The sequence below is a fragment of the Pseudophryne corroboree genome, chromosome 1 (assembly GCF_028390025.1).
Source record: "Pseudophryne corroboree isolate aPseCor3 chromosome 1, aPseCor3.hap2, whole genome shotgun sequence".
Taxonomy (NCBI): Eukaryota; Metazoa; Chordata; class Amphibia; order Anura; family Myobatrachidae; genus Pseudophryne; species Pseudophryne corroboree.
In genome coordinates, this window is record NC_086444.1 from 576,482,990 (window position 1) to 576,508,907 (window position 25,918).

The 25,918-nt window shown below is 48.1% G+C and overlaps 1 protein-coding gene across 1 annotated transcript in view; it reads left to right on the forward strand.

Annotated features, from left to right (window-relative positions):
* Nucleotides 1-25,918, forward strand: part of LOC134899942 (prostaglandin reductase 1-like) — a 147,667-nt gene that overhangs the window by 91,522 nt on the left and 30,227 nt on the right. Inside the window, exon 2 of the mRNA XM_063914210.1 lies at nt 5,995-6,110. Within this exon, the coding sequence (XP_063770280.1) occupies nt 5,995-6,110 (116 nt within the window). The remainder of the gene's footprint in view (nt 1-5,994; nt 6,111-25,918) is intronic.

Genomic DNA, 25,918 nt, shown 5'->3' on the forward strand with positions numbered 1-25,918 from the left:
GTGACCATGCCCCTTTCTTGAGTAACCACACCACTTTGTACTATGGCGCTCTACCCCTTAAAAAGTTTATCCCATCAAGGGGCGGCAAAATTAATTTTTGCTTACAAAAAAAATAAACTTGGGCTAGCCCTGAGTGCAGTGCAATGTTAACGTGCAGTTAGGGGCGCTTGAGGAGAGGAGGAGACCCATGTGCAGTCTCTGTCAGGGCCCCTTCCTCTCTAGCCGGCAGAGCAATAGACTCTGAGCACTAGGGTCACTAGGAGACCCTAGCACTACACCAGAGTCTAGTATGCATGCGCAGGTCTCCAGGAAAATGGTGCGGCAGCCATTTTCCCTGTGATTTTCTACTGCGCCACTTCACCCCCAAAAGGCTGTGATTCGCGGGTTTGCGTCATTAAGCCCCGCCCCCTCCATACATGCACTGAACGTGGAATCTCCTCATCCTGCCTACTTCACTAGGAAGTGGGCAGGATGCGGGAGAACTGCCCACTCTTTCGTCCGGGGCACTGCCAGAAACATTGGGAGTCTCCCGGCACTTGCAGGCAGAAGCGTAACTAGGGTTTTTGGAGCCCAGGGCAAGATCAATACTGGCGCACCCCCCCCTCCCATAAAAAAAAAACTACAAGAGGAAAGTATGTGCACACGCCACCGGTGTCACTGTATACAAAGATGTCAGGGTGTGTATGTATAGATGTAGGTGCAGTGGTTGAAGTGGAATTTTTGAAGGGGGAATGAAAAAGTATAGATAGCAATTATGCGCGGGCCGCCAGCGCGCGCGCTCAGGAAAAGGGGGCGTGGTCACTCAAAAGGGGCGTGTAATTCAGTGTAGTAGGACCCCTAATACTATCTAATACTGGTGCCCCTTTCACATTATAGCACACGGTATGTGCCGATATTCACATTATAGCACACGGTATGAGCCGAAATTCACATTACCCCACACAGTATGAGCCGAAATTCACATTACCCCACATGGTATGAGCCGAAACTTACATTATAGCACACGGTATGAGCCGAAATTCACATTACCCCACATGGTATGAGCCAAAATTCACATTACCCCACACAGTATGAGCCGAAATTCACATTATAGCACACGGTATGAGCCGAAATTCACATTATAGCACACGGTATGAGCCGAAATTCACATTATAGCACACGGTATGAGCCGAAATTCACATTATAGCACACGGTATGAGCCGAAATTCACATTTTAGCACATGGTATGAGCCAAAATTCACATTATAACACACAGTATGAGCCAAAATTCACATAATAGCACACAGAATGAGCCAAAATTCACATTATAGCACATAGAATGAGCCGAAATTCACTTTATAGTACATAGAATGAGCAAAAATTTACATTATAGCACATAGAATGAACTGAAAATTCAAAGGGAAAGTGACAGCAGGGACATAGGGACAGGGAGAGTGACAGAGAGAGGAGTGGGGAGGGAGGCAGGGGGGGTGTAAAGTGTGGGGAGGGAGGGAGGCAGGGGGGTTGTAATGTGTGGGGAGGGAGGCAGGGGGGTGTAATGTGTGGGGAGGGAGGCAGGGGGTGTAATGTGTGGGGAGCAGAGGCGTAACTAAGGCAGGGCAAGTGGGGCATGTGCCCTGGGCGCCTTGGCAGGCCCAGCAGAGGGGGGGCGCCGCCGGCGGCCAGGGCATCATGCCCATTCGCCCCCGTCACGCTGCAATGTGAGGGGAGGAGAGCGCAGCGTCTCTCCTGCCCCTCGATGTGCTAACTGCCGCTGCCACACGGCGCTGCCTGCAGCGCTGCGTGTGTGTCCGGTCTCCGGCGGCGTTAGCCAATCAGAGCTTGCGGACCGGCTCCTGATTGGCTGCCGGTCCGCGAGCTCTGATTGGCTAACGAACTGGTGCCACATAGCCGCTGCCGGAGACCTGGAGCGTTGAGGGGCAGGAGAGGCGCTGCGCTCTCCATCCCTCACATAGCAGAGGGAAGCGGTGAGTGACGGGGGGGGGGAGTCTTGTAACTGGCACTGTGGGGCATGTATCTGTCACTGTGGGGCATGTAATTGGCACTGTGGGGCATTGTATCTGGCACTGTGGGGCATGTATGGCACTGTGGGGCATGTAACTGGCACTGTGGGGCATTGTATCTGCCACTGTGGGGCATGTATGGCACTGTGGGGCATGTAACTGGCACTGTATGGCATTGTATCTGGCACTGTGGGACATGTATGGCACTGTGGGGCATGTAACTGGCACTGTAGGGCATTGTAACTGGCACTGTGGGGCATTGTATCGGGCACTGTGGGGCATCGTTTCTGGCACTGTGGGGCATTGTGACTGGCACTGTGGGGCAATGTAACTGGCACTGTGGGGCATGTATCTGGCACTGTGGGGCATGTAACTGGCACTGTGGGGCATTGTAACTGGCACTGTGGGGCATGTAACTGGCACTGTGGGGCATGTAACTGGCACTGTGGGGCATTGTAACTGGCACTGTGGGGCATGTATCTGGCACTGTGGGGCATTGTAACTGGCACTGTGGGGCAATGTAACTGGCACTGTGGAGCATGTATCTGGCACTGTGGGGCCTGTAACTGGCACTGTAGGGCATTGTAACTGGCACTGTGGGGCATGTAACTGGCACTGTGGGGCATTGTATGTGGCACTGTGGGGCATGTATGGCACTGTGGGGCATGTACCTGGCACTGTGGGGCATGTATCTGGTACTGTGGGGCATGTATGGCACTGTGGGGCATGTAACCTGCACTGTGGGGCATTGTATCTGGCACTGTGGGGCATGTATGGCACTGTGGGGCATGTAACTGGCACTGTGGGGCATTGTATCTGGCACTGTGGGGCATTGTAACTGGCACTGTGGGGCATTGTATCTGGCACTGTGGGGCATGTAACTGGCACTGTGGGGCATGTAACTGGCACTGTGGGGCATTGTATCTGGCACTGTGAGGCATTGTAACTGGCACTGTGGGGCATTGTATCTGGCACTGTGGTGCATGTATGGCACTGTGGGCCATGTAACTGGCACTGTGGGGCATTGTAACTGGCACTGTGGGGCATTGTATCTGGCACTGCGGGGCATGTATGGGACTGTGGGGCATGTAACTGGCACTGTGGGGCATGTATCTGGCACTGTAACTGGCACTGTGGGGCATGTATCTGGCACTGTGGGGCATTGTAGCTGGCACTGTGGGGCATGTATCTGGCACTGTGGGGCATTGTAGCTGGCACTGTGGGGCATTGTAACTGGCACTGTGGGGCAATGTAACTGGCACTGTGGGGCATGTATCTGGCACTGTAGGGCATTGTATCTGGCACTGTGGGGCTTCGTATCTGGCACTGTGGGGCATTGTATCTGGCACTGTGGGGCGCTGTATCTGTCACTGTGGATCTGACACTGTGGGGCACTGTGTATCTGGCACTGTGGAGCACTGTGTATCTGGCACTGTGGGGCAATTGTGTATCTGGCACTGTGTAAAAATGGGACTCTGCATGCGTACTGTGCAAAAATTGAATGAAGGTGTGCTGAGAGACGACACAAGGGGTAGGTGATAGTGTACTGAGAGGCGACACAAGGGGTAGGCGATAGTCATGTTGGCACGCCCATTTTAAGTGGCCACACCCCATCTGGTGCGTGACCACACCCCTTCTGGGGTGTGGCCACGCCCATTTTGCACATACTTTTTGTGTGTGTCTTTTTTTTTTTTTTTGGGGGGGGGGAGGGGGCACCACTCTTCATCTTGCCCTGGGCTCCGAAAACCCTAGTTACGCCTCTGGTGGGGAGGGAGGCAGGGGGGTGTAATGTGTGGGGAGGGAGGCAAGGGGGGTGTAATGTGTGGGGAGAGAGGCGGGGGGGTGTAATGTGTGGGGAGGGAGGCAGGGGGGTGTAATGTGTGGGGAGGGAGGCAGGGTGGTGTAATGTGTGGGGAGGGAGGCAGGGAGGTGTAATGTGTGAGGAGGACGGAGATGTTGGGGCAGTGGATACAACAAGCTGGAATAGTCTATTAGACACAAAGTCCTGTTACCATGTGCATGAAGCTCTTTTCCTTTAAGGAGTGCCACTTTGCACATATAGCAAGACACACACACACACACACACACACACACACACACACACACACACACACACACACACACACACCAAAACACATACACACATACATAGCAAAACACACACTGGTATTTACATGTTTGTTTGTTTGTTTATTTTTTCACACAACATACTTTGCATTTTGCATCACTTGCTTCTCCGGCTCAGGTGCGGTAAGGCTCTTCATGGTAGCCGCTGACATTACAGAGCTACCCCGTGACTCTTCCTCCTCCCTCCTCCTGTCTCCCAGCAGGCAGTGCGTGGGCTAGCCAGGCATCAGAGACGGTTATCAGGGAAAATGACATCCAGCGGCACAGAACGAGTTGAAGGGAGATGAAAATGGATTTCATCACCCTTCTCCCTTGCTGGCGCCGGCCCGCATCCAAGCTTCCTTCCGCCACTGACTGACTCTCGCCACCTCCCCGCACCTAGTGGGAGCCGACGGGCTGAGGCGGCAGGCAGCAGAGCGGAACTCCGGCGGCGGTGGGCGCATGGGGTGTGCGGGCCATGCAGGTGTCTGTGGTGCCCCCCTCTGCTGGGGTTGCCACGGCGCCCAGGGCACATGCCCTGCTCGCCCCGTGCTAGTTACGCCTCTGCTTGCAGGAGAGTAGGTAAGTATGGTGTACAGTAATGGTAGGGTGTAGTTTAGTCAGGTGCGGTTCTGGACTTGTAGCAGCAGCACATCTCACCTCAAGCACCCATGCACTGCCTGCCTGAGCCTGAGAAGACGTGTGACAGTCTCTGGCACTCATGCACTGCAGACAGAACAAGCTGTATCAAGGTGGAGGGACTAATCATCCCCAGTCAAATTAAGCTTTTGCCCTGAGCTCCAGTCTAGAACCATCCTTGATCACCACCCATTCCTGTTCAAAGACCCCTAAAATTATGGGGCCCTGGGCAGCTGTCTTGTGTGCCTATTCATTAAGATGGCCCTGACCTGTTATTGGAAGTGTTTGGTTGCAGTTACCTGTATTAGGTTTAGGGAGCTATTCATTTTTTACATGGGTGATACAGATGTTTGATAACTTTTTTCCTTCAATAAATGAAATGATTATTTAAAAACTGTGTTAACTCATGTTGCCTTGGTCTTATATTTGATATAATTAATTGTGAAAAATATGCAAAAATAGAAGAATTCAGGAAGTGGGCAAAAACTGTAGGTAGGCAATAGTTAATATTGGAGATTTAGTGGTCTATTTACTAAGCCTTGGTGAGAGATAAAGTGGACAGACATAAAGTGCCAGCCAGTCAGCTCCTAACTGCCATGTTACAGACTGTGGGCTAGATGCATCATCGCTTGGAAAGTGATAAAATGGAGAGTGAAAAAGTCCCAGCCAATCAGGTCCTAACTAACATGTCACAGGCAGTGTTTGAAAAATGGGAGTTAGGAGCTGATTGGCTGGTACTTTTCCACTCTCCATTTTATCACTTTCCAAGCAATGATGCATCTGGCCAATGACAGGAGCTGATTGGTTGGTAGTTTATCTCTCTCCACTTTATCACTCTCCAAGGCTTAGTACCTCTCCCACTTAATCGTTACTGTTACCACATGAATAGACATGACTATACTTGCAGTCCCAGCCTTTCCCAGCTTTGGAAAGAGACAAGTCATACTTAAAATACATTTACTTCATTTAATGTTATTATGTTACCCATATCATAAAATCATACATTTTGTAAAGGTTTGCAATACAAATGTTTGCCCAGAAAACAACAAAAGAAGTTCAATCAGCTCAGTGAAAATGTAAATAGGGATAAGTTTTTGGCAAGGAATCTCCGTGGTGTGAATGTAGCTTTGTTATGTGGGCCAATAGAGCAGAGCAGATTTTTCTAAATGAATCCACCTCTTTCCTATGAAAGTATTAAAAGACTTAACAGGGTGTAGCTATTATTTGACCTTATGGTTTTCTTTAGCCTCCACAGAATGGTGCTGTCTCGTTCATGGACCCTGGCAAAGTACTTTGAGGGGGCACCAAAATTATCAGACTTCAAACTAAAGGAGGTTGAATTACCAAAACTAAAACATGGAGGTAAGGCTGACTGTGCTTCAAATCTGTAACAAGCTGTTTAGTGATTAGTCCAGTGGTTCCCAAACTGTGTGCCTAGGCACCCTGTCTGTGGTGCCGCAAGGCTATTGCAGGGGTCTCAGGTTGGTGGTCCACGACTTTTATTTTTTCAAATTTATCAATAAAAACACTCCTAGGGGTGCTGTGAAAAATATGCTGATACTCTAGGGCGACTTGATTCAAGAAAGTTTGGGAACCACTGGATTAGTCTATACTTGTGTTTATAATATGGATAATTTAAGAATCATGGACAGTTTACAAATCCTTTCAATTTCCTTAAATTAATGTTTTAATGACAGTACGTAACTAGAACTGTGTGGGCCCCATTGCAACATTTTGTAGTGGTCCTTGTTAAAATGCTGCAAGAGAGACACCTCTTTACAGCGGGAGGCGCTGGATATCCTGGCTGTCGGGATCCCAGCGCTCTGTATCCCGGAGCTGGGATACCGACAACTATTCTCCCTCTTGGGGTGTCCACAACACCCCTGGAGGACGCGCGCCACCGTGCCCACAAGGGGCTCTTTTGCACTTGCCCTGCTGCTGGCATTCCGGCGATCAGGATCCCGGTGTCAGTGTGCTCTGCTCCGGGATCCCAAGCGCCGGTCTAGTGTTGTAGACCCCTTTGCAGCAATTGTTAATTCTATGCACCATAAACCCTAGTTCATTTTTTGCCCCATAGCAGTTCCCTAATGTTGTGCCCATAATATTGCCCTGGTTTATTTTGTGAACACACAGTAGTGCGATGTGGCTCATTTTCTCAGCAAGTGTGTATGCACCATTAGTCAGACTATTGCTCCTAGATCTCTTTTCTGCCTATGTATATTATTGTATATCATCAGGCATTCCTCTACTAATCCAGAAATGGGCAATAAGTGGCCATAATTTTGCTATTGGGGCATGATAAAAGTGGGGCAGGGCATGCTGGGATGTATAGTTCAAGCAGCTGGAGGGTCGCTTACTGCTCACCCTTGCATAATCTAATCTGTAGGCTGTTACTCCTACTACTGGCCAAGTCATCTGATCAGGCCAGGTCTGATTTTAAAAGCAATGAATTAAGCTTTATAATTTCTTGGAATGTGTAGGGGCAAAATAATACATTATATTTATGTTCTCGGAATGTATGTATTCTCGGTATACTGTATATGCATTTCTCCAATTCTGCATTTACCAAAGGTTTTTAATGCGAAAACTTTAGATTGTCTCAGACTATATGATCCAGGGCAGACCTTTTTTCAGTCCATATGTGCTTGATTATGTACTGTGTGATATTAATTAAGGATCATTCCTCCTGTATCAGTCTAGCCACACTATATGCATTCCCCACTGTGAATATATGCTTCCCTGATGATTGTAAATTAATGCGGAATATTTATGTTCTTGATCATACTGCATGCAACTCTGGGGAGCACTACTTGGCTAAATTCTGGTTATTATAGTACAAGTTTTATGTGGAAACTACGGAGTGACTCAGGGTACATGGTCCAGGGTAGACCTTATTTCAGCCCTGACTAATGTACACTGTACATACTGTATCTACAGTAAATTCTGGAGATCTCTCAATACTGTTATGTAACGCTCTAACCTTTCGGGTCTGGGACTCCAGGTCGACAACAAAAAGGTCGACACACCTTAGGTCGATGCCAATTGGTCGACACACCTTAGGTCGACATGGACAAAATGTCGACATGGCCAAAAGGTCGACATGAACAAGGTCGACATGGAAAAAGGTCGACATGAGTTTTTTTAGTTTTTTTGGTGTCGTTTTCTTCGTAGAGTGACCGGGAACCCCAAGTGACCGGGAACCCCAATTAGTGCCCGCTTCGCTCGCCATGCTTCGGGCATGGTGCCTTCGCTCCGCTCCGCTTCGCTCGGCACAGATTACCGTTCCAATCGTAGTCCACGTGGCTCGTTAAGTGTGAAAAAGTTCCAAAAAAGAAAAAAATTGTGAAAAACTCATGTCGACCTTTTTCCATGTTGACCTTGTTCCTGTCGACCTTTTGTCCATGTCGACATAAGGTGTGTCAACCAATTGGTGTCGACCTAAGGTGTGTCGACCTTTTTGTTTTCGACCTGGAGTCCGGATACCAACCTTTCTCTCTATTATAAATTCCACATTGACTTCTCCACTGATTTTCTAAAATGTAATTCCCATTGTGAAATTGGTTGAGTACCTCTCTGCGCTGGATATTTCTACAATGGATGTCTCTTATGCATGCTAAAACAAGCAGATCCATTCCTCTCTTCTTATTTCATCAGAGGGGACAACAAGCTTATGCAAGCACTCCTGACTGTTCACTGCTAATTATAGCAAAAAGAAAGGTAGTAGAAGCATATAATTTCTTATATTTTCTGATATTGGACACGTTGCAAGACCACTTGTGTGCTCCTTTGCTCTGGTCATTCTCACAAAAGCACTCTTTATCCTTCTTCATCAGAGTCTGTAAAGCTCATGCACTCTCATCCAATAGTTCACTGCCTATATAAGCACATAGGTGGGAAGTAGCAGCCCGAGACTTACCAGCAGTACACCATGACTACCATATTCTCTTCTCTCTTCTTCTCCAATTTATGATTGCAGTATTTTTTGATCACCTACAATATTCTTTGTGATACATATTGAACATATATTTGATCAAGATCATATACACTTTCATAACAAGAAAGTTAAAACTGAATTAATGGGACCTACAGTACTGTACCTATTAGAAGATATTTATCTATACTAGAGATGAGCGGGTTCGGTTCTCCAGGGAACCAAACACCCCCGCACTTCACGATCCGAGTCGGGAACCGAGTCCGGCTCAGGACTCCCTGCCAGAATGAGGCAAAAAAATTTTATGCTGCTGTTGGATTCTCGTGGGTTTTGGACTCCATATAAAGCCATTTTCACTCCAGACTTGGAGAGTGAGGAAGAAAGACCTCTAACTCTCTCTGTGGGTGGTGGCGTCAGGTGGGGTCAGTGTGTGCTCTTTAGGGGTACTATCCTGTCACTGTGCTGTCCTGTGCTGTTAGGGGTGCCGTCCTGTCACTAGTGTCATGTGCTGTTAGCAGGGCCGAAACTAGGATTCTCGGCACCCGGGGCAAGGCAGTAATTTGGCACCCCCAACAACCCCCCCCCCCCCCCTCCCAGAAATTTGTTTTTTATATATATATCCACACGGGATGTTAGTGCCGCCGATTGTAAGTTCAGTGGAGCACTGTTAAATTTGCTGACCGTTGTCAGTGTGACAATATGCAATTGCAGGTAGCCTGTCTATAGCTTCGGCTTCCTAAATACTAATTTATTAACACTATAGTTTTTTACACTGGTGTGCCACGCTGGGCTTTCTGGCTCATTCTGGTGTTTTGGGGTGCCACACCCTGCACCTAGATATAGCGCTAGGGACCCCAAATATACAGAGAGGCCTTGATGCGGCTTTGGGGCTTAACCACACATTTGCGCAAATATGTGTAACGAAGATCTCTGAATTCTATTATCATGTGGGATTTATATCTGGTTACTGTTATCATTCAGGGTGCTGGGGAAACCAATTGCTTTTTTTCTTGCTCAGAAATACCCCTTCCTTTCGAGCACCTGAATGATATCACTAAGCTAATTGAGCATTTACCAATCTATATGTAGGTAGCAGGATAGTGTAAAGTGTTGGTGCTGCCGATCGTGAGTGCAGCGAAGCACTGTTGTGTGAGCGGGCCGCGGTCAGCGTGTCAGTATGTGAATGCAGGTAACCTGGTATAGTCCAGTAGGCAGCTGATGATAACAGGAATATGCCCTGCTGGATGCAATAGCTACCACCTCCCCTCCGTGACAATGCTGGATTTTTAGGATGTATCGGTGGGTGGAGGAGCAGATGGCGAAGGAGCCGGGCAGAGTTCTCGGCGCCCCCCTCCTTCCGGCGCCCGAGGCACGTGACCCCTTAGCCCCCCCTAGTTACGGCCCTGCTGTTAGGGGTACTGCAGCTGTACATGGGTGTTGCTGTCCTGGCTGTCACTGTGCTGTACAGGGGCACTGTCCTTTATGCTATGAAAATACAGGGGTGCTGTGAAAATACAGGGGTGCTGTCCCTGTCCTGTATGCAGTACAGCTGTGAAAATAAATGTACATTGCCCCTGTCTTGTATGCTGATAAATTACGGGGTGATGTTAAGATACAGGGGTGCTGGCCCTGTCCTGTATGCTGTAAAAATTCAGGGGTGCTGTGAAAATAAATGTACACTGGCCCTGTCTTGTATGCTGTAAAATTACAGTGGTGTTGTTAAAATACAGGGATGCTGGCCCTGTCCTGTATGATGTACAAATTCAAGGGTGCTGTAAAAATAAATGTACACTGGTCCTGTCTTGTATTCTGTGAAAATTCAGAGGTGCAATAAATGTACACTGGCCCTGTCTTGTATGCTGTAAAAATTCAGGGGTGCTGTGAAAATAAATGTACACTGGTCCTGTCTTGTATGCTGTAAAAATTCAGGGATGCCGTGAAAATAATAGGTACACTGGCCCTGTCTTGTATGCTGTAAAAATATAGGGGTGCTGTGAAAATAAATGTACACTGGCCCTGTCCTGTATGCTGTAAAAATTCAGGGGTGCTGAGAAAATAAAGGGGCACTGTTCTGTGTGCTGCCATAATAAAGGGGTGTTGTCATGTGAAATGGGGAACAAAAATTTGGCGGAAAAAATAGTGAAAGATCAGGAACCAATTCCAGTTCCTAATACTAGTGCTGCCACCAGTCATGATATGCAATTCCATTAATGTCGTCTGCTAAGGCCGATGCCCAATGTCATAGAGGGCATGTAAACCCAAGAAGCAAAAATTAGTAACCAAAGAAAAAATAAATTATCTGATATGAAATGTAAAATTGACAATATGCCATTCATGCACGAATTGGCAAGGAAAGGCTAAGGCCTTGGTCTATGTTCATGACTAGTAGTTCAGCTTCTCATGAAGATGAAAGCCCTCCTCCCTCTCCAAAAAAAAGAAAATAAAAAAAGCTTGTTAAAGCACAGGAAAAAACAACTGTGCATTCAGAGATATCACAAATCCCCAAAGAGAGTCCAAGTGTGTCCGCGGTTGCAATATCTAGGCCTAACCTTCCCAAAACTGTATGGGAAGAGGAGGCTCCTACCACCATTTGCATGCCCCCTGCAAGTGCTGGGAGGAGCACCGCCAGTCCAGTTGCTGAAATTGAGATTGAGGATGTCACTGTAGAAGTACACCAGGATGAGGAGGATATTGGTGTAGCTGGCGCTGAGGAGGAAGTTGACAATGAGGATTCTGATTGTGATGTGGTTTGTTTGTATAAGGCACCAGTGGAGACAGTTGTTGGCCATGGGATGATAAAGCCCATTGTTATGCTTGGCAAAACACCAAAAAAAGCCACCTCTTTGGTGTGGAATTACATCTCCACAAATCCGGAAAACAGGTGTCATGCCATGTGTTGCCTTTGTCAATCCATAATAAGTAGGAGTAAGGCTGTTAACCACTTAGAAACATCCTCCCTTATACGTCACCTGCAGCGCATTCATCATAAGTCTTTGTCAATTTCAGAAACTTTGGGTAATATTGTAAGCAGTCCACTGACACCTAAATAATGTGGTTTGTATGAATAAGGCATGAGTGGAGGCAGTTGTTGGCCATGGGATGAAAAAGCCCATTGTCATGTCTGGACAAAATACCAAAAATCCATCTCTTCGGTGTGAAATTATTTCTCTGTGAGGATGAAGATGTAAACACTGAACGGGGGGAGGATGTAGATGAGGACGACATCTTGCCTCTGTAGAGCCAGTTTGTGCAAGGAGAGATTAATTGCTTCTTTTTTTGGTGGGGGCCCAATACAACCAATCATTTCAGCCACAGTAGTGTGGCAGACCCTGTTACTGAAATGATTGTTTTGTTAAAGTGTGCATGTCCTGTTTAAACAACATAAGGGTGGGTGGGAGGGTCCAAGGACAATTCCATCTTGCACATCTTTTCTTTATCTGCCACATCATTCCAGGGGTGCTGTCCCTCTGCCCTATCAGTGGTGCTGCCCCACTGCTGTTTACGTCCAAGGGTGCTGTTGCCTGTCTGCTGTGCAATTCTCCAGGGGTGCTGTTTATGCTGTATAAGTCCAGGGGCGCTGCCTTATAATTCCAGTGGTGCTGCTGTACTTGATCCTAGGTTTAAATTAAAGCCTAGAGCAGGATATGAAACAAGCTTCAACATCACAACCAGATTTGTGAAAACATAATGCCGCAAAGGTTGAAATGGAAATTGCACTTTTAATGTAGTGTTCACCAGTGAGGCCACATTTGTGGCCAAAGTCAGTCAGACTCAGAAAAGACAGAATCTTAATCCAGCACAACTGCCAGAGAAAACTAGATTTTCCAAACACACCTATGTCTATATGTCTGCCATATAATTCCAGGGGTGCCCTGTCTGAACCCGCTCATCTACATCTTCTAATGTGCACTGTGTACCTAGCATTAGAGAGAGGTTCTTTTCAATTATTTTATGTTAGGGACTCACTCAAATGAATGGCTCCAATTAGTCAATCTTCATTTTGATTTATTATTAATGTTCCACATTTTGGGATTATATATAAGACGCACATTTGTTGTACAGGGTTCTGTTTCTTTATTTTGTAAATGTTTTCTCCTTTATAATTGTACAATGTAAGGGCTGCGTAGGGTTATCGCAAGACCTTGCAGTGTTAGAAGAACAGAGTTTCAGTGATCTTGCATTGCATCAGCTTTTCATTGCACTGCAGCACTAGATGGGCCAGGAGCTCCTGTGAGTCACAAACAGTTACTGAATAAGGTCCAGTATGGAGTCTCATGGTGGCTTACAGCCAAGATGTCTGGCTTGCCAGGTTGAGGCATGCTGTTGGCACAGAGGTTAGCATTGCTTCCTCCCACAGTCCTACTTATAGTATGAAATGAGTTTTGACTGTAGAGTGGTAAGCTCCACTAGGGCAGGAACTCAATAACAAAAAAAATCACTGCACAGTCCTGCTTAGTACTTTACTGAACCCACCCGAACTCAACTTGCCCGATCCGGGGCTGCTGTGGGGGCACACGAGGGGCTGCTAAAACATCTAAGGAGATGCTTTATTTTAAAATAAAAATAAGATTTTAAACCTACCGGTAAATCTTTTTCTCCTAGTCCGTAGAGGATGCTGGGGACTCCGTAAGGACCATGCGGATAGACGGCTCCGTAGGAGACATGGGCACTGTAAAGCTTTAGAATGGGTGTGCACTGGCTCCTCCCTCTATGCCCCTCCTCCAGACCTCAGTTAGGACTGTGCCCAGAGGAGACTGACAGTACGAGGAAAAGGATTTTGTTATCTAAGGGCGAGATACACACCAGCCCACACCATACACACCGTACAACATGGTGGCATACCATAACCAGTTAACAGTATGAACAAAAACAGCATCGGCCAGAGGCCGATCTCAACTGTAACTTAACCCTTAAGTATACAAGTCTTGCAGAATGTTTCCGCACTGGGACGGGCGCCCAGCATCCTCTACGGACTAGGATAAAAAGATTTACCGGTAGGTTTAAAATCTTATTTTCTCTTACATCCTAGAGGATGCTGGGGACTCCGTAAGGACCATGGGGATTATACCAAAGCTCCAGAACGGGCGGGAGAGTGAGTATGACTCTGCAGCACAGACAGAGCAAACACGAGGTCCTCATCAGCCAGGGTATCAACTTGTAGCACTTAGCAAAAGTGTTTGACCCCGACCAAGTAGCTGCTCGGCAAAGCTGTAATGCCGAGACGCCTCGGGCATCCGCCCAAGAAGAGCCCACCTTCCTAGTGGAATGGGCCTTTACTGAATTTGGTACTGGCAATCCAGCCGTAGAATGAGCCTGCTGAATCGTGGTACAGATCCAGCGAGCAATAGTCTGCTTAGATGCATGAGTGCCAACCTTGTTGGCAGCATACAGGACAAACAGTGCATCTGTTTTCCTAACCGTAGCCGTTCTGGCTAAATAAATCTTTAAGGCCCTGACTACAGGAAGGGACTTGGAATTTTCCAAGGATCCCGTAGCCCCAGGCACCGCAGTAGGTTGGTTCACATGAAATGACGAAACCACTTTAGGCAGAAATTGAGGACGAGTCCTCAACTCTGCTCGATCCGCATGGAAAATCAGATAGGGGCTCTTGAAAGACAAGGCCGCCAACTCGGACAGCCGCCTCGCAGATGCCAAGGCCAATAACATGACCACTTTGTAAGTGAGAAACTTCAATTCAACTGTTTGAAGCGGTTCAAACCAGTGTGACTCAAGGAAACTTAACACCACGTTAAGGTCCCATGGTGCCACTGGGGGCACAAAAAGAGGCTGGACGTGCAACCCTCTTTTTACCAAAGTCTGGACTTCTGTGAGAGAAGCCAATTCCTTCTGAAAGAATATGGATAAGGCAGAAATCTGCACCTTAAGTGAGCCTAACTTTAGGCCCATATCCACTCCTGTCTGTAGAAAATGGAGAAAACGTCCTAATTGGAAATCCTCAGTAGGAGCATCCTGGCTTCACACCAAGACACATATTTTCTCCAGATACGGTGATATTGTTTCGCCGTAACGTCTTTTCTAGCTTTAATAAGAGTAGGAATGACCTCCTCTGGAACACCCTTTTTAGCTAGGATTTGGTGTTCAACCGCCATGCCGTCAAACGTAACCGCGGTAAGTCTTGGAACACGCATGGCCCCTGTAGTAGCAGGTCCTCCCTGAGAGGAAGGGGCCACGGATCTTCTGAGAGCAGTCCCTGAAGATCTGCATACCAGGCCCATCGAGGCCAATCTGGAACAATGAGTATCGTCTGCACTCTTGTTCATCTATGATTCTCAATATTTTTGAGATGAGAGGAAGTGGAGGGAACCCATAGACCGACTGAAACACCCACAGTGTCACCAGGACGTCCACCGCCGCTGCCTGAGGGTCCCTCGATCTGGAACAATACGTCCAAATCTTCCTGTTGAGGCGTGATGCCATCATGTCTATTTGAGGAAGTCCTCAACGACTTGTCACCTCTGTAAAGACTTCCTGATGAAGTCCCCACTCTCCTAGATGGAGATCGTGAGTCTGCTTCCCAGTTGTCCACTCTGGAATGAAGACCGCTGACAGAGCGCTTACATGATTTTTCGCCCAGCGAAGAATCCTAGTGGCTTCTGCCATTTCTGCTCTGCTTTTTGCCCCGCCCTGGCGGTTCAGATGCGCCACGGCCGTGATGTTGTCTGACTGGATCAGAACAGGCAGGTTGTGAAGAAAATTCTCTGCTTGTTTGAGACCGTTGTAAATGGCCCTCAATTTCAGCACACTGATGTGTAGGCAAGCCTCTTGGCTTGACCATATTCCCTGAAAGTTGTTTCCCTGTGTGACTGCTCCCCATCCTCGGAGGCTCGCGTCCGTGGTCACAAGAACCCAATCTTAAATGCCGAACCTGCGACCCTCTAGAAGGTGAGCACTCTGGAGCCACCACAGGAGAGAGACCCTGGCCCGGGGGGACAAGGCAATCTTCCGATGCATGTGCAGGAGGGACCCTGACCACTTGTCCAGAAGGACCCACTGAAAAGTCTGTGTGGAATGGCCTCGTAGGCCGCCACCATCTTTCCTAATACATGAGTGCATTGATGAACTGACACTCTTTTTGGCTTTAACAGGTCTCTGACCATGTTCTGGAGTACTTGGGCTTTTTCCTCTGGGAGAAAGACCTTTTGTTTTTCTGTGTCCAGAATCATACCCAAAAAGACAGTCGAGTTGTTGGAACCAACTGCGACTTTGATAGATTTAGGATCCAGCCGTGTTGTTGTAGTATTCTCAGGGAAAGAGATACGCTTTGTAACAATTTTTTCCTTGAACTCGCCTTTATCAGGAGATCGTCCAAGTACGGGAAAATTGTGACGCCTTGCTTGCGCAGGAGCACCATCATTTCCGCCATTACCTTGTCGGGGCCGTGGAAAACCCAAACGGCAACATCTGAAATTGGTAATAACAATCCTGTACAGTGCATCTCAGGTACGCCTGATGAGGAGGATAAATGGGGACATGAAGGTATGCATCCTTTATGTCTAGTGACACCATAAAAAAAAACCCTTCCAGGCTGGAGATCACTGCCCGAAGAGATTCCATCTTGAATTTGAACCTTTTCAGATATAGGTTCAGGGATTTTAGATTCAGAATGGGCCTGACCGAGCCATCCGGTTTCGGGACCACAAAAAGGCTTGAATAAAAACCCTTCCCCTGTTGTAGAAGGGGAACCTTGATAATCACTTACTGATGATACAGTTTCTGTATGGCAGGCAGCTGCCACTGTTTCCCTCTCTGGGGAGGAAACTGGTAAGACCGATTTGAAAAATCGGTGAGGAGGCACATCTTCGAATTCTAGTTTGCATCCCTGGTATAAAATTTCTACCGCCCAAGGATCCAAGTCTGACTGAACCCAGACTTGGCTGAAGAGTCGAAGACGTGCCCCCACCGGCGCGGACTCCCTCAGCGGAGCCCCAGCGTCAAGCAGTGGATTTTGTAGAGAACGGGGAGGACTTTTGTCCCTGGGAACTAGCCGTAGCAGGCGCTCTTTTCCCTCTACCTCCACCTCTGGCGAGGAAGGAAGAGCCCCGACCCTTTCTGAACTTATGCGACCGAAAGGGCTGCATCTGATATTGAGGTGTTTTCTTTTGCTGTGGGAGAACATAAGGCAAAAAAGAAGATTTACCCGCAGTAGCTGTGGTAACCAGATCCGCGAGGCCCTCCCCAAATAAAACTTCACCTTTGTAAGGCAAAGTCTCTATATGTCTTTTTGAATCAGCATCACCTGTCCATTGGCGGGTCCACAGGGACCGTCTAGCAGAAATTGCCATGGCATTGGCTCTTGAACCCAACAGCCCAATATCTCTCGCAGCTTCTCTCATATATAATGCTGCGTCTTTAATGTGACCCAAGGTCAACAAAATTGTATCTTTATCTAGGGTGTCAATGTCAGATGACAAGGTATCTGCCCACGCTGCAACCACGCTACCCACCCATGCCGACGCTACTGCCGGCCTTAGTAGGGCACCCGTATGTGTATAAATTGATTTTAAGGTAGTTTCCTGTCTGCGATCAGCAGGATCCGTGAGGGCTGCCGTATCAGGGGATGGTAGCACCACCTTTTTTGACAAGCGCGTTAAAGCCTTGTCCCCCGTGGGTGAGAATTCCCACCGTAACCTGTCCTGGGGGTGGAAAGGTTACGCCATAATAATTCTCTTGGGAATATGCAGTTTCTTATCTGGAGTTTCCGAAGCTTTTTCAAACAGGACGTTCAGCTCGTGAGATGGGGGAAAAGTTACCTCAGGTTTCTTTTCCTTAAACCTGCAGACCCTTGTGTCCGGGACAGAGGGGTCCTCAGTGATATGCAAAACATCTTTTATTGCAACAATCATATATTGAATACTCTTGGCCACCCTTGGGTGCAACTTAGCATAATCATCGTCGACACTGGAGACGGAATCCGTGTCGGTATCAGTGTCTACTACCTGTGAAAGGGGACGTTTCTGAGACCCCAAAGGGCCCTGTGACACAGTCAAAGCTATGGATTGACTTCCTGCTTTTTCCTTGGACTCAGCTTTGTCCAATCTTTTGTGTAATAAAGTCACATTAGCATTTAAAACATTTCACTCAGGTGTCGGCTGCGCCGACGGAGACACCACAATCATCTGCTCTGCCTCCTCTATAGATGAGCCTTCCACCTCAGACATGTAGACACACACGTACTGACACCCCCTCACACACTGGGATACCTAATATTATGGGGACTGACCCACAATAAGGCCTTTAGGAGAGACAGAGAGAGAATATGCCAGCACACACCCAGCGCCACTGTACACTGAGACAAAAATCCCAGCCTGTCAGCGCTTTATATATATATATGTGTAAAACACCACATTTTTGCGCCAAATAATGTGCCCCCCCCCCTCGTTTTGGCCCTCTGTACTAGCTAACAGCAGGGGAGAGTCCTGGGCCGCTTCTCTGCAGCATGCTGAGGAGAAAATGGCGCTGGTTAGTGCTGGAGGATCAAGCTCCGCCCCCCGACGGCGGGCTTTGGTCCCGCTCTAATCTTTATACTGGTGGGGGATTTGGAATTATATAGCCTTTACAGTATATATAAGTACTCTGCCAGTCTTATCTGAGGTATATTTATGCTGCCCAGGGCGCCCCCCCTGCGCCCTGCACCCTTACTGTGGTGCCTGTGTGTGTGAGCTGGGAGCAATGGCGCGCAGCGTTACCACTGCGCGTTACCTCATGAAGATCTGAAGTCTTCTGCCGCCTTTGAAGTCTTCTTTTTTCTTATACTCACCCGGCTTCTATCTTCCGGCTCTGTGAGGAGGACGGCGGCGCGGCTCCGGGACGAACGGCGAGGGTGAGACCTGCGTTCCGACTCCCTCTGGAGCTAAAGGTGTCCAGTAGCCTAAGAAGCAGAGCCTATCATTTAAGTAGGTCTGCTTCTCTCCCCTCAGTCCCACGAAGCAGGGAGCCTGTTGCCAGCAGTGCTCCCTGAAAATAATAAACCTAACAAAAGCTTTTTCAGAGAAACTCAGGAGAGCTCCCCTGCAGTGCATCCAGTATCCACTGGGCACAGGAACTAACTGAAGTCTGGAGTAGGGGCATAGAGGGAGGAGCCAGTGCACACCCATTCTAAAGCTTTACAGTGCCCATGTCTCCTGCGGAGCCGTCTATCCCCATGGTCCTTACGGAGTCCCCAGCATCCTCTAGGACGTAAGAGAAATATGAATAAAATAAACAAGACACACAGGTATGCTCACTTGCCTGTAACTGAGACACACAGGTATGCTCACATGCGTGTACCTGGAAGCTGAGAAAAATGAAAATAAGGCATCTGCCACAAAATATGTAAATAAAAATGCAATTAAAAAATGGAAAAATAAGAAACCCACAAGATTTTCACAAAATAAGTCTCCAGACTCTGTGGAGGGTAAAATATCCAATCTTGATCCTGTGGTATACACCAGTTTATTTGCATCCCAGCATTAAATCCGAGATTATCGTAATCCCTGAAAATAGATAAGGGGATACAAATTCGGAGGCTTTGGCTCCTAGTTTTTTTTTTTAATTGTTTATTTAATTTTCAGGTTATAAGGGATAACATTAACCCCCCACAACACGTGGGGAGAGCATATCCATAAAACAACATTATAGATAGAGCAGAAATATAACCTTAGGAAAGAGGTCATGGGGTTCCCATAATTAAAGACATTACATTGATAATAAAAGAAATAAAGGTAAATATACATCGGGAGTAACAGAGGCAAACCGATTAAATAGGAACCCAGAAATAATCTCGTGACTGTACCAGTAAAGAAAGGAAGGATAAAGAAAATGCAAGAGAAGAGAGAAGAAGAGAAGGGAAAGACGGGGAAGGTATAGAGTAGAGGGAGAAAAGACAGAGTTGGAGGGTCCGCCGGTGTGCCTCTGTATCCAGCAAATGCCACTCGGAGAGCTAGTGCAAAATAGAAGGTAATACTTGAGATACACGAAAAGGTAATATTAAGAATGGTCCCATGTCAACTCGATAGGTTAGGAGATTACAAAAGTCACAGTAGGAGGGCCACAGAACCCTCAGGGGAGCGTATTCTACGTGTGGGAGCTTGAGATTCGAACCATAATTCCCAAATCAGAAGAAACTGGAAAGATCTGTTATGGAGGTATGCAGTGATTTTTTCCATGCTTGCTAAGTACCATACTTTATCAATGACCCGCTTAATAGGGGGGGCCTCCCTCTGTTTCCAGTGGAGGGCAATTGAGCATCGAGCAGCTTTTAAGATCTGTGTTAGTAGTTTACCGGAGTTTGGAGGAATGTTAACAATGGGGAGGCCCAGCAGAAAATACCAAGGGTCTTTAGATACCTGGGTATGGAGCACTGTGCTTATCAGGTGTGCGACTGAGTCCCAAAATAGCACGATCTTAGGACACGTCCACCAGATGTGGAGGAAAGAGCCGTGGCCGCCGCAACCTCTCCAGCACGTGGGCGAAGAGGAAGGAAACATTTTATGGAGTCTAGAGGGGACAAAATACCACCTGTATAATATTTTGTAGGCGTTTTCCTTTACCAGGGTTGAGATGGAAGATTTTGCGGCAGCAGTGAAGACATCCGACCAATCATGGTCAGCAGGCAGCGGTCCCAGGTCCTGTTCCCACTGAAGTACAAAAGCCGGGGTCGTCGACTGACCCCGCTCCTGAAGAAGGGAGTATACTAGGGAAATAATTCCTCGGGCTAGTGGTTTATGATAGCAATAAGACTCCAGAGTGGATAAAGGTTGGAACGGGGAAGAATTCGATAGAGAAGAGACAAAGTGTCTTATCTGGAAATAGAGGTTCGCTTCCGAGAAATTATATTTTCTCATGATATCCGATAGAGGCGCGCAGGCGCCCTCTGACAGTACATCCAGAACAAAGCAGATATTCCTTTCCGACCATAGACAAGAGCGAGTCCGGGAATGACCCGGGGCGAAAGAAGGATTATCCCATAAGGGGGTAAGCGAAGAGGGGGATGACAGCAGGTGAAAGCGACGAGTGCAGTAGGCCCAGATCTGGCAAGAGAATTCTAGCACAGGGTGCAGTTGCAAATGAGGAGATCTAGATCTGGGGGAGGATAAGAGTAAGGACGACAAAGACATAGTGTGGCCCAGTGCAGATTCCAGTTGGAGCAATCGGACATTCTGAGCAGGGGCGAACCAAGCAATAGCTTGGCTAAGATGAGTGGCCAGATAGTAGAGGCGGATATCTGGGAAACCTCTACCGCCATCCTGTACTGGTTTACGTAAAGTGGAGAAACCTATCCTAGGGATCTTATTTCTCCACACAAAGCGGACAAACCAAGATATAATCAAAGACTGCTATTTATGGAGATCGGCCTTAATGTTTATAAGCAGGGGGGAGAAGTTCTCCCTATACAGATCTCCGTAGCGGCGCGTAATAAAGATCCCCAGGGAGGGGGCGTGGCCTGGCCATTGAGAAGGGAAGACTTGCTGAATCAGTGCTCCTGACCCCGACTATATATATCACCCTCCCGGCAACAGATACAGCCTAATAATCTGCACCCCGGGGCTGTCGAGCCCCTGCTGGCTGTGGAGCGGTGGGTTGCGGAGCCGGTGGGTGCCCCTGAGACACGTGCAGGTTGCGGCCTACCTGCTCGGCAGAAGCCGGGGGCTGGAGTAGTGCGGCACCCGGACCGGAAGTGCCGCGACAAGATCGTGAGCGGGGCCGCAGCAGTGGATCGGGGTCTCTGGACGGTCCCCCCGCAGTGCGGTCTCCCCGCCTGCGGCGAGCCGGCCGGGCCAAAGGACTCCCCCGGAGCTGATTACGACCCCCGCTGGGTGGCCGGACGAGCGGGAGAGCGAGACCGCGGCTGCGCCGCTCAGTCTGTCCGCGGCTGCTGCTGCCGCTGTAATCAACTTAATTGCGGACATCAGACCCGGCGGAGGAGGTTGTGGCCGCGGGGACCAGGCCCACTAACACCACCACTGAATCTGGGGGGAATTTCCTCTCCCTTCCACTAAGGCCTGTGACAGGAATCCAAAGCCGCCATCTTGCTCCCTGGCAACCAGCCGGAGTAAAGGTAAAGCTGCACTGCATCACACTTTCCTCACCCCTGCAAGATTGCAGAACCTGCTCGCACTACCGCCCGTAACTGAGACGGCCGTAAAAATGCTTTAATTTTTACCATGTGTACCTAGACCACTGGATGAGAGGTTGGGCTGCGAGTTAACCCCAGCTGCAGGGATAGCACCTGAAAGAGTTACAGCTCCATTATTGTGACACACGGATCCTCGTATCCTCGAATCATTATTATTATGATATAATACAATATAATAAAATACTACGCGTGCCATATTTATGTAGCTGGACTTTATATATAATAATCTCTGGCACCTTCCTCCCGACTCCTTTGTTGGTGTACTTGAAGCTGACAATCCGTCCCCCTCTGGTGGCCGCTGCTGTTAGCTACTTGATCGACACTAACTGAAGCCTGGAATAACTCACAATTTGGACCACGGTTATTCTCTACGAAGCTGCTGCAGCTCCCTCCTCCGCCCTTCGAGCTTTCTAAAGCCTGAAATACTTGCTTTCTCACTCCAATAGGAGCCCGGGATGGAGCCATAAGTCAGCAACCTGACCTGCCTGGGCCGCTCACCTACTATACAATTTACGGACTGTGTCCTTTCTTTAATAATTTTTTCGTCCTTTTTTCTTTTTTTTTCTTTTTTTATATATCCCATTATGTCCAAAAACAAGAAAGTAACGCAAGCTCCGACTAACTTCTTTGGCTCAAAGTCGAAGGGCCCGCAGAACCCCAACATGACCACAAACTCCCCTCCTTCTCCGTGCTCTTCAGAGGCGGGTATTGACCCTCAGATTCAGGCGGTAATGTTGAGCCTGCTGGAGGGAGTGCAGTCCGCGTTTAAACAGGAACTCTCTAACGCTATTGCAGAATTTAAATCGGACCTAACAGCTCTCGGTAACCGAGCGGATGCATTGGAAACAAAGACTGATGATCTCTGCCGCTCCCAACACCGCCTTGACAGAGAGCTCACTAGATTGCACGAAGAAATGGAGACTCTTAAAGAGCAACAAGAGGACCAAGAAAATCGCTCGCATAGGAATAACTTACGAATACGCAATGTTACGGAATCAGTCCTCGGCTCATCGCTGCCGTCATTCCTGAGAGAATTCTTTATACACCTCGTACCAGACCTCACAGACGAAGAGTGTCTCTGTGATAGGGCTCATAGATCACTTCGTGCAAAACCCTCTCCCGCTCAACCGCCCAGGGATGTTATTGTCCGTTTCCATTATTTCCGTTCAAAAGAGAAAATCCTGTCCTCTGTCTGGGACTCCCCAGAGATCCTGTTTAAAGGTATGCAGTTACAAATCTTTCAGGATCTGGCTCCCTCCACTATCCAAAAACGACGGGACCTCCAATCGGTCACCCGGGTCCTGCGACAGCACCAGATAAGATATAGATGGGGATTCCCCTTTCAACTTAATGTTTCATTCAACAACTCCGTTCATTCTGTCAAAACTTTGACCCAAGGACAGGAATTGCTGGCAAAGCTGGATCTCCTCCCGGTATCATCTACAGTCGACATGGCGACCTCATCCTCTAAATCGCCACACCCTCAGTCTCCCCTGCCTGAATTGACAAGGGTGACCCGCCAGCGCACTGTGGACAGAGATCCTCCCTGACCTGGGGGGACCCCCCGCGGTGGTTTGCCCTCAAACTGTCGGAAGCAGCGCCTCCATGCCTCGTAATGAGCAATGGCTGCGGAGGATTTGACCTCTGTCCAAAATCCCATGTCGTAACTATTTTCTGTTATTGCTGTTACAGTTAAGTTATATTAGTTTGCACTCCCGTGGTAATCCCCCCCCCCTTTTTTTTTGTTGTTGTTTTGTCTGGACACAGCCCTATATGTTATATATTATATTATGTTCTTTATAGCTGTAAAGTGGCCACGACCACACTCAACCCTTGTGGTCCGGGTAGTCTACCCTCTCTCACATGGTACCTCAGTTACCCCCCAACATTCCCTTTTTGTTGTATACATTGTTGTTTATGCAGTTTTCCTTTCCTGCGGTCCTCGAACGGGAACCACAATTTCAGGGATTTTTCCCCGCTTGGGTTTTTTCTTCTCTATGTTTTTCCCCTTCTCTTTTTTCTTGTGGCTTCTTTCTGACCCTCCCGCTCCTTCTCTCTCTCTGTCCCGAGGGGTGGCCTCCTCCTGGCACAAATAGTACTTTATCTGGTCATGTTTTGCAATATGTCGTACTCCCTCATGTGAATAGCCATGTCCCTTAAAATATTTTCGGTCAATGTAAATGGCCTGAACTCTCCTAGGAAGCGTACTGTGTTTCTGAGTCCTTGCAGGCGAGAGAAAGTCGACATAGCCTTTCTTCAGGAAACACATCTCACTGGTTCCCATACTCTGCTTAAGGGTAAATGGTTCTCCCAGTCCTACTTTGCCTCGGCGGACTGTAAAAAACGTGGTGTAGCCATTTTAATTCACCGTAATATTCCGTTTATCCACTCTAGGACAGTGATGGACCCAGACGGACGGTTTCTTATGGTGATGGGTACCCTCCGCTCTGTGACTCTCACTTTGGTCTCCACTTACGCTCCCAACCAAGACCAATCTCTGTTTTTTGACTCTCTGTCTAAACGCCTGTCCAGAGAAGCACAGGGAAACATTATTATGGGCGGTGATTTTAACACCATTATCGACCCGTTGTTAGATAGATCCGGTCCTCCACCTCACGCGTCCATGACATCCCTGCCTCGGGCCTCTCGTACTCTCACTGCTACCTTAAAACACCACGGGCTCTGTGACACCTGGCGATCCCAACACCCCCACACTAAAGATTTTACCCATTTCTCGGCTCCACACCAACACTATTCTAGGATCGATATGATCCACATCTCCTCTGCCCTTGTACCACTGATTTCCGATGCGGGTATCACGCCACTGACATGGACGGATCATGCTGGGGTTTACCTCCTCATAGATATATACCGCTCACCTCTTAGGAAATATAAATGGCGTCTTGACGATTCGCTTTTGCAACACCCTTCTGCACTGGAGGAAATCCGATTAGCAATTACACATTACTTCTCCGAAAATATATCTCCTGACATCTCGCTTAGTGTCCTGTGGGAAGCTCACAAGGCCACGATTCGCAGCGCTTTGCTGGCGAAATCGTCGGCAATTAGGAAAAAATCTGCGCAGGAGATTACCTCACTCGAATCAGAAATAGCCACCTTACTAACTAGACATAAAGCAACCCCCGACGCTTCTCTGCTCTCTCAGATTGACTCCCTCCGGGGACAACTTAATACCCTTCTTTCTACCCGTGCAGCACTAATTCTCCGGAAGCTACAGCAACGCTTTTATGATAAAATGGATAAAATAGACTCCCTACTGGCCAACAAACTACGTCGTAAACAGGCGCTGGGCGCAATAGATAAGTTGTACTCGCCACAAAGGGGAACCTACACATATGACCCTGAAGTGATGACCGAAGATTTCCGCTTGTTTTATAGCTCCCTCTATAACTTGTCTGACTCGCCCCCTCTATCTCCTGACGGGGTTGGAGGAGTACACTCATACTTGTCTGATACCCCCCTCCCAGCCCTATCTGACACTCGGTTAGATACCCTTAATAGTCGGATCTCGGATGAGGAGACAATGGCCGCTATACGCTCCATGCGTTCGTCAGCCACTCCGGGACCGGATGGTTTCACAGCCCAATACTATAAACTGTTTGCGAAAGAGTTGGACCCGCATCTCTCCTCCTTATTCAATGATATTCTTGAGGGAGCCTCCTTTCTGCCGGAGACGACCCGGGCCGACATAGTGGTAATCCCAAAGCCTGACAAAGACCCGACTAGTTGCTCAAATTATAGACCAATCTCACTATTGAATGTCGATCTGAAGATATATGCGAAAATATTAGCCAACCGTCTGGCTCCCCTGTTGCCCGGTTTGGTCCACCCGGACCAGGTCGGCTTCATTCCTGGCCGCCAGGCGTCTGACAACACTAGAAGGGCTATAGACCTAATTTACTCCATTCAAAAGCGGAAGTCTCCCTCTCTCATTCTGGCTCTCGACGCGGAGAAGGCCTTCGACCGCATTTCGTGGTCTTTTGCCTTCGCAGTCCTTGGCAAAATGGGATTCTCTAGAAATTTTTTAGAGGGGATTAAAGCACTCTACCGCTCCCCATCAGCCCAGGTTTTGGTTAACGGTGT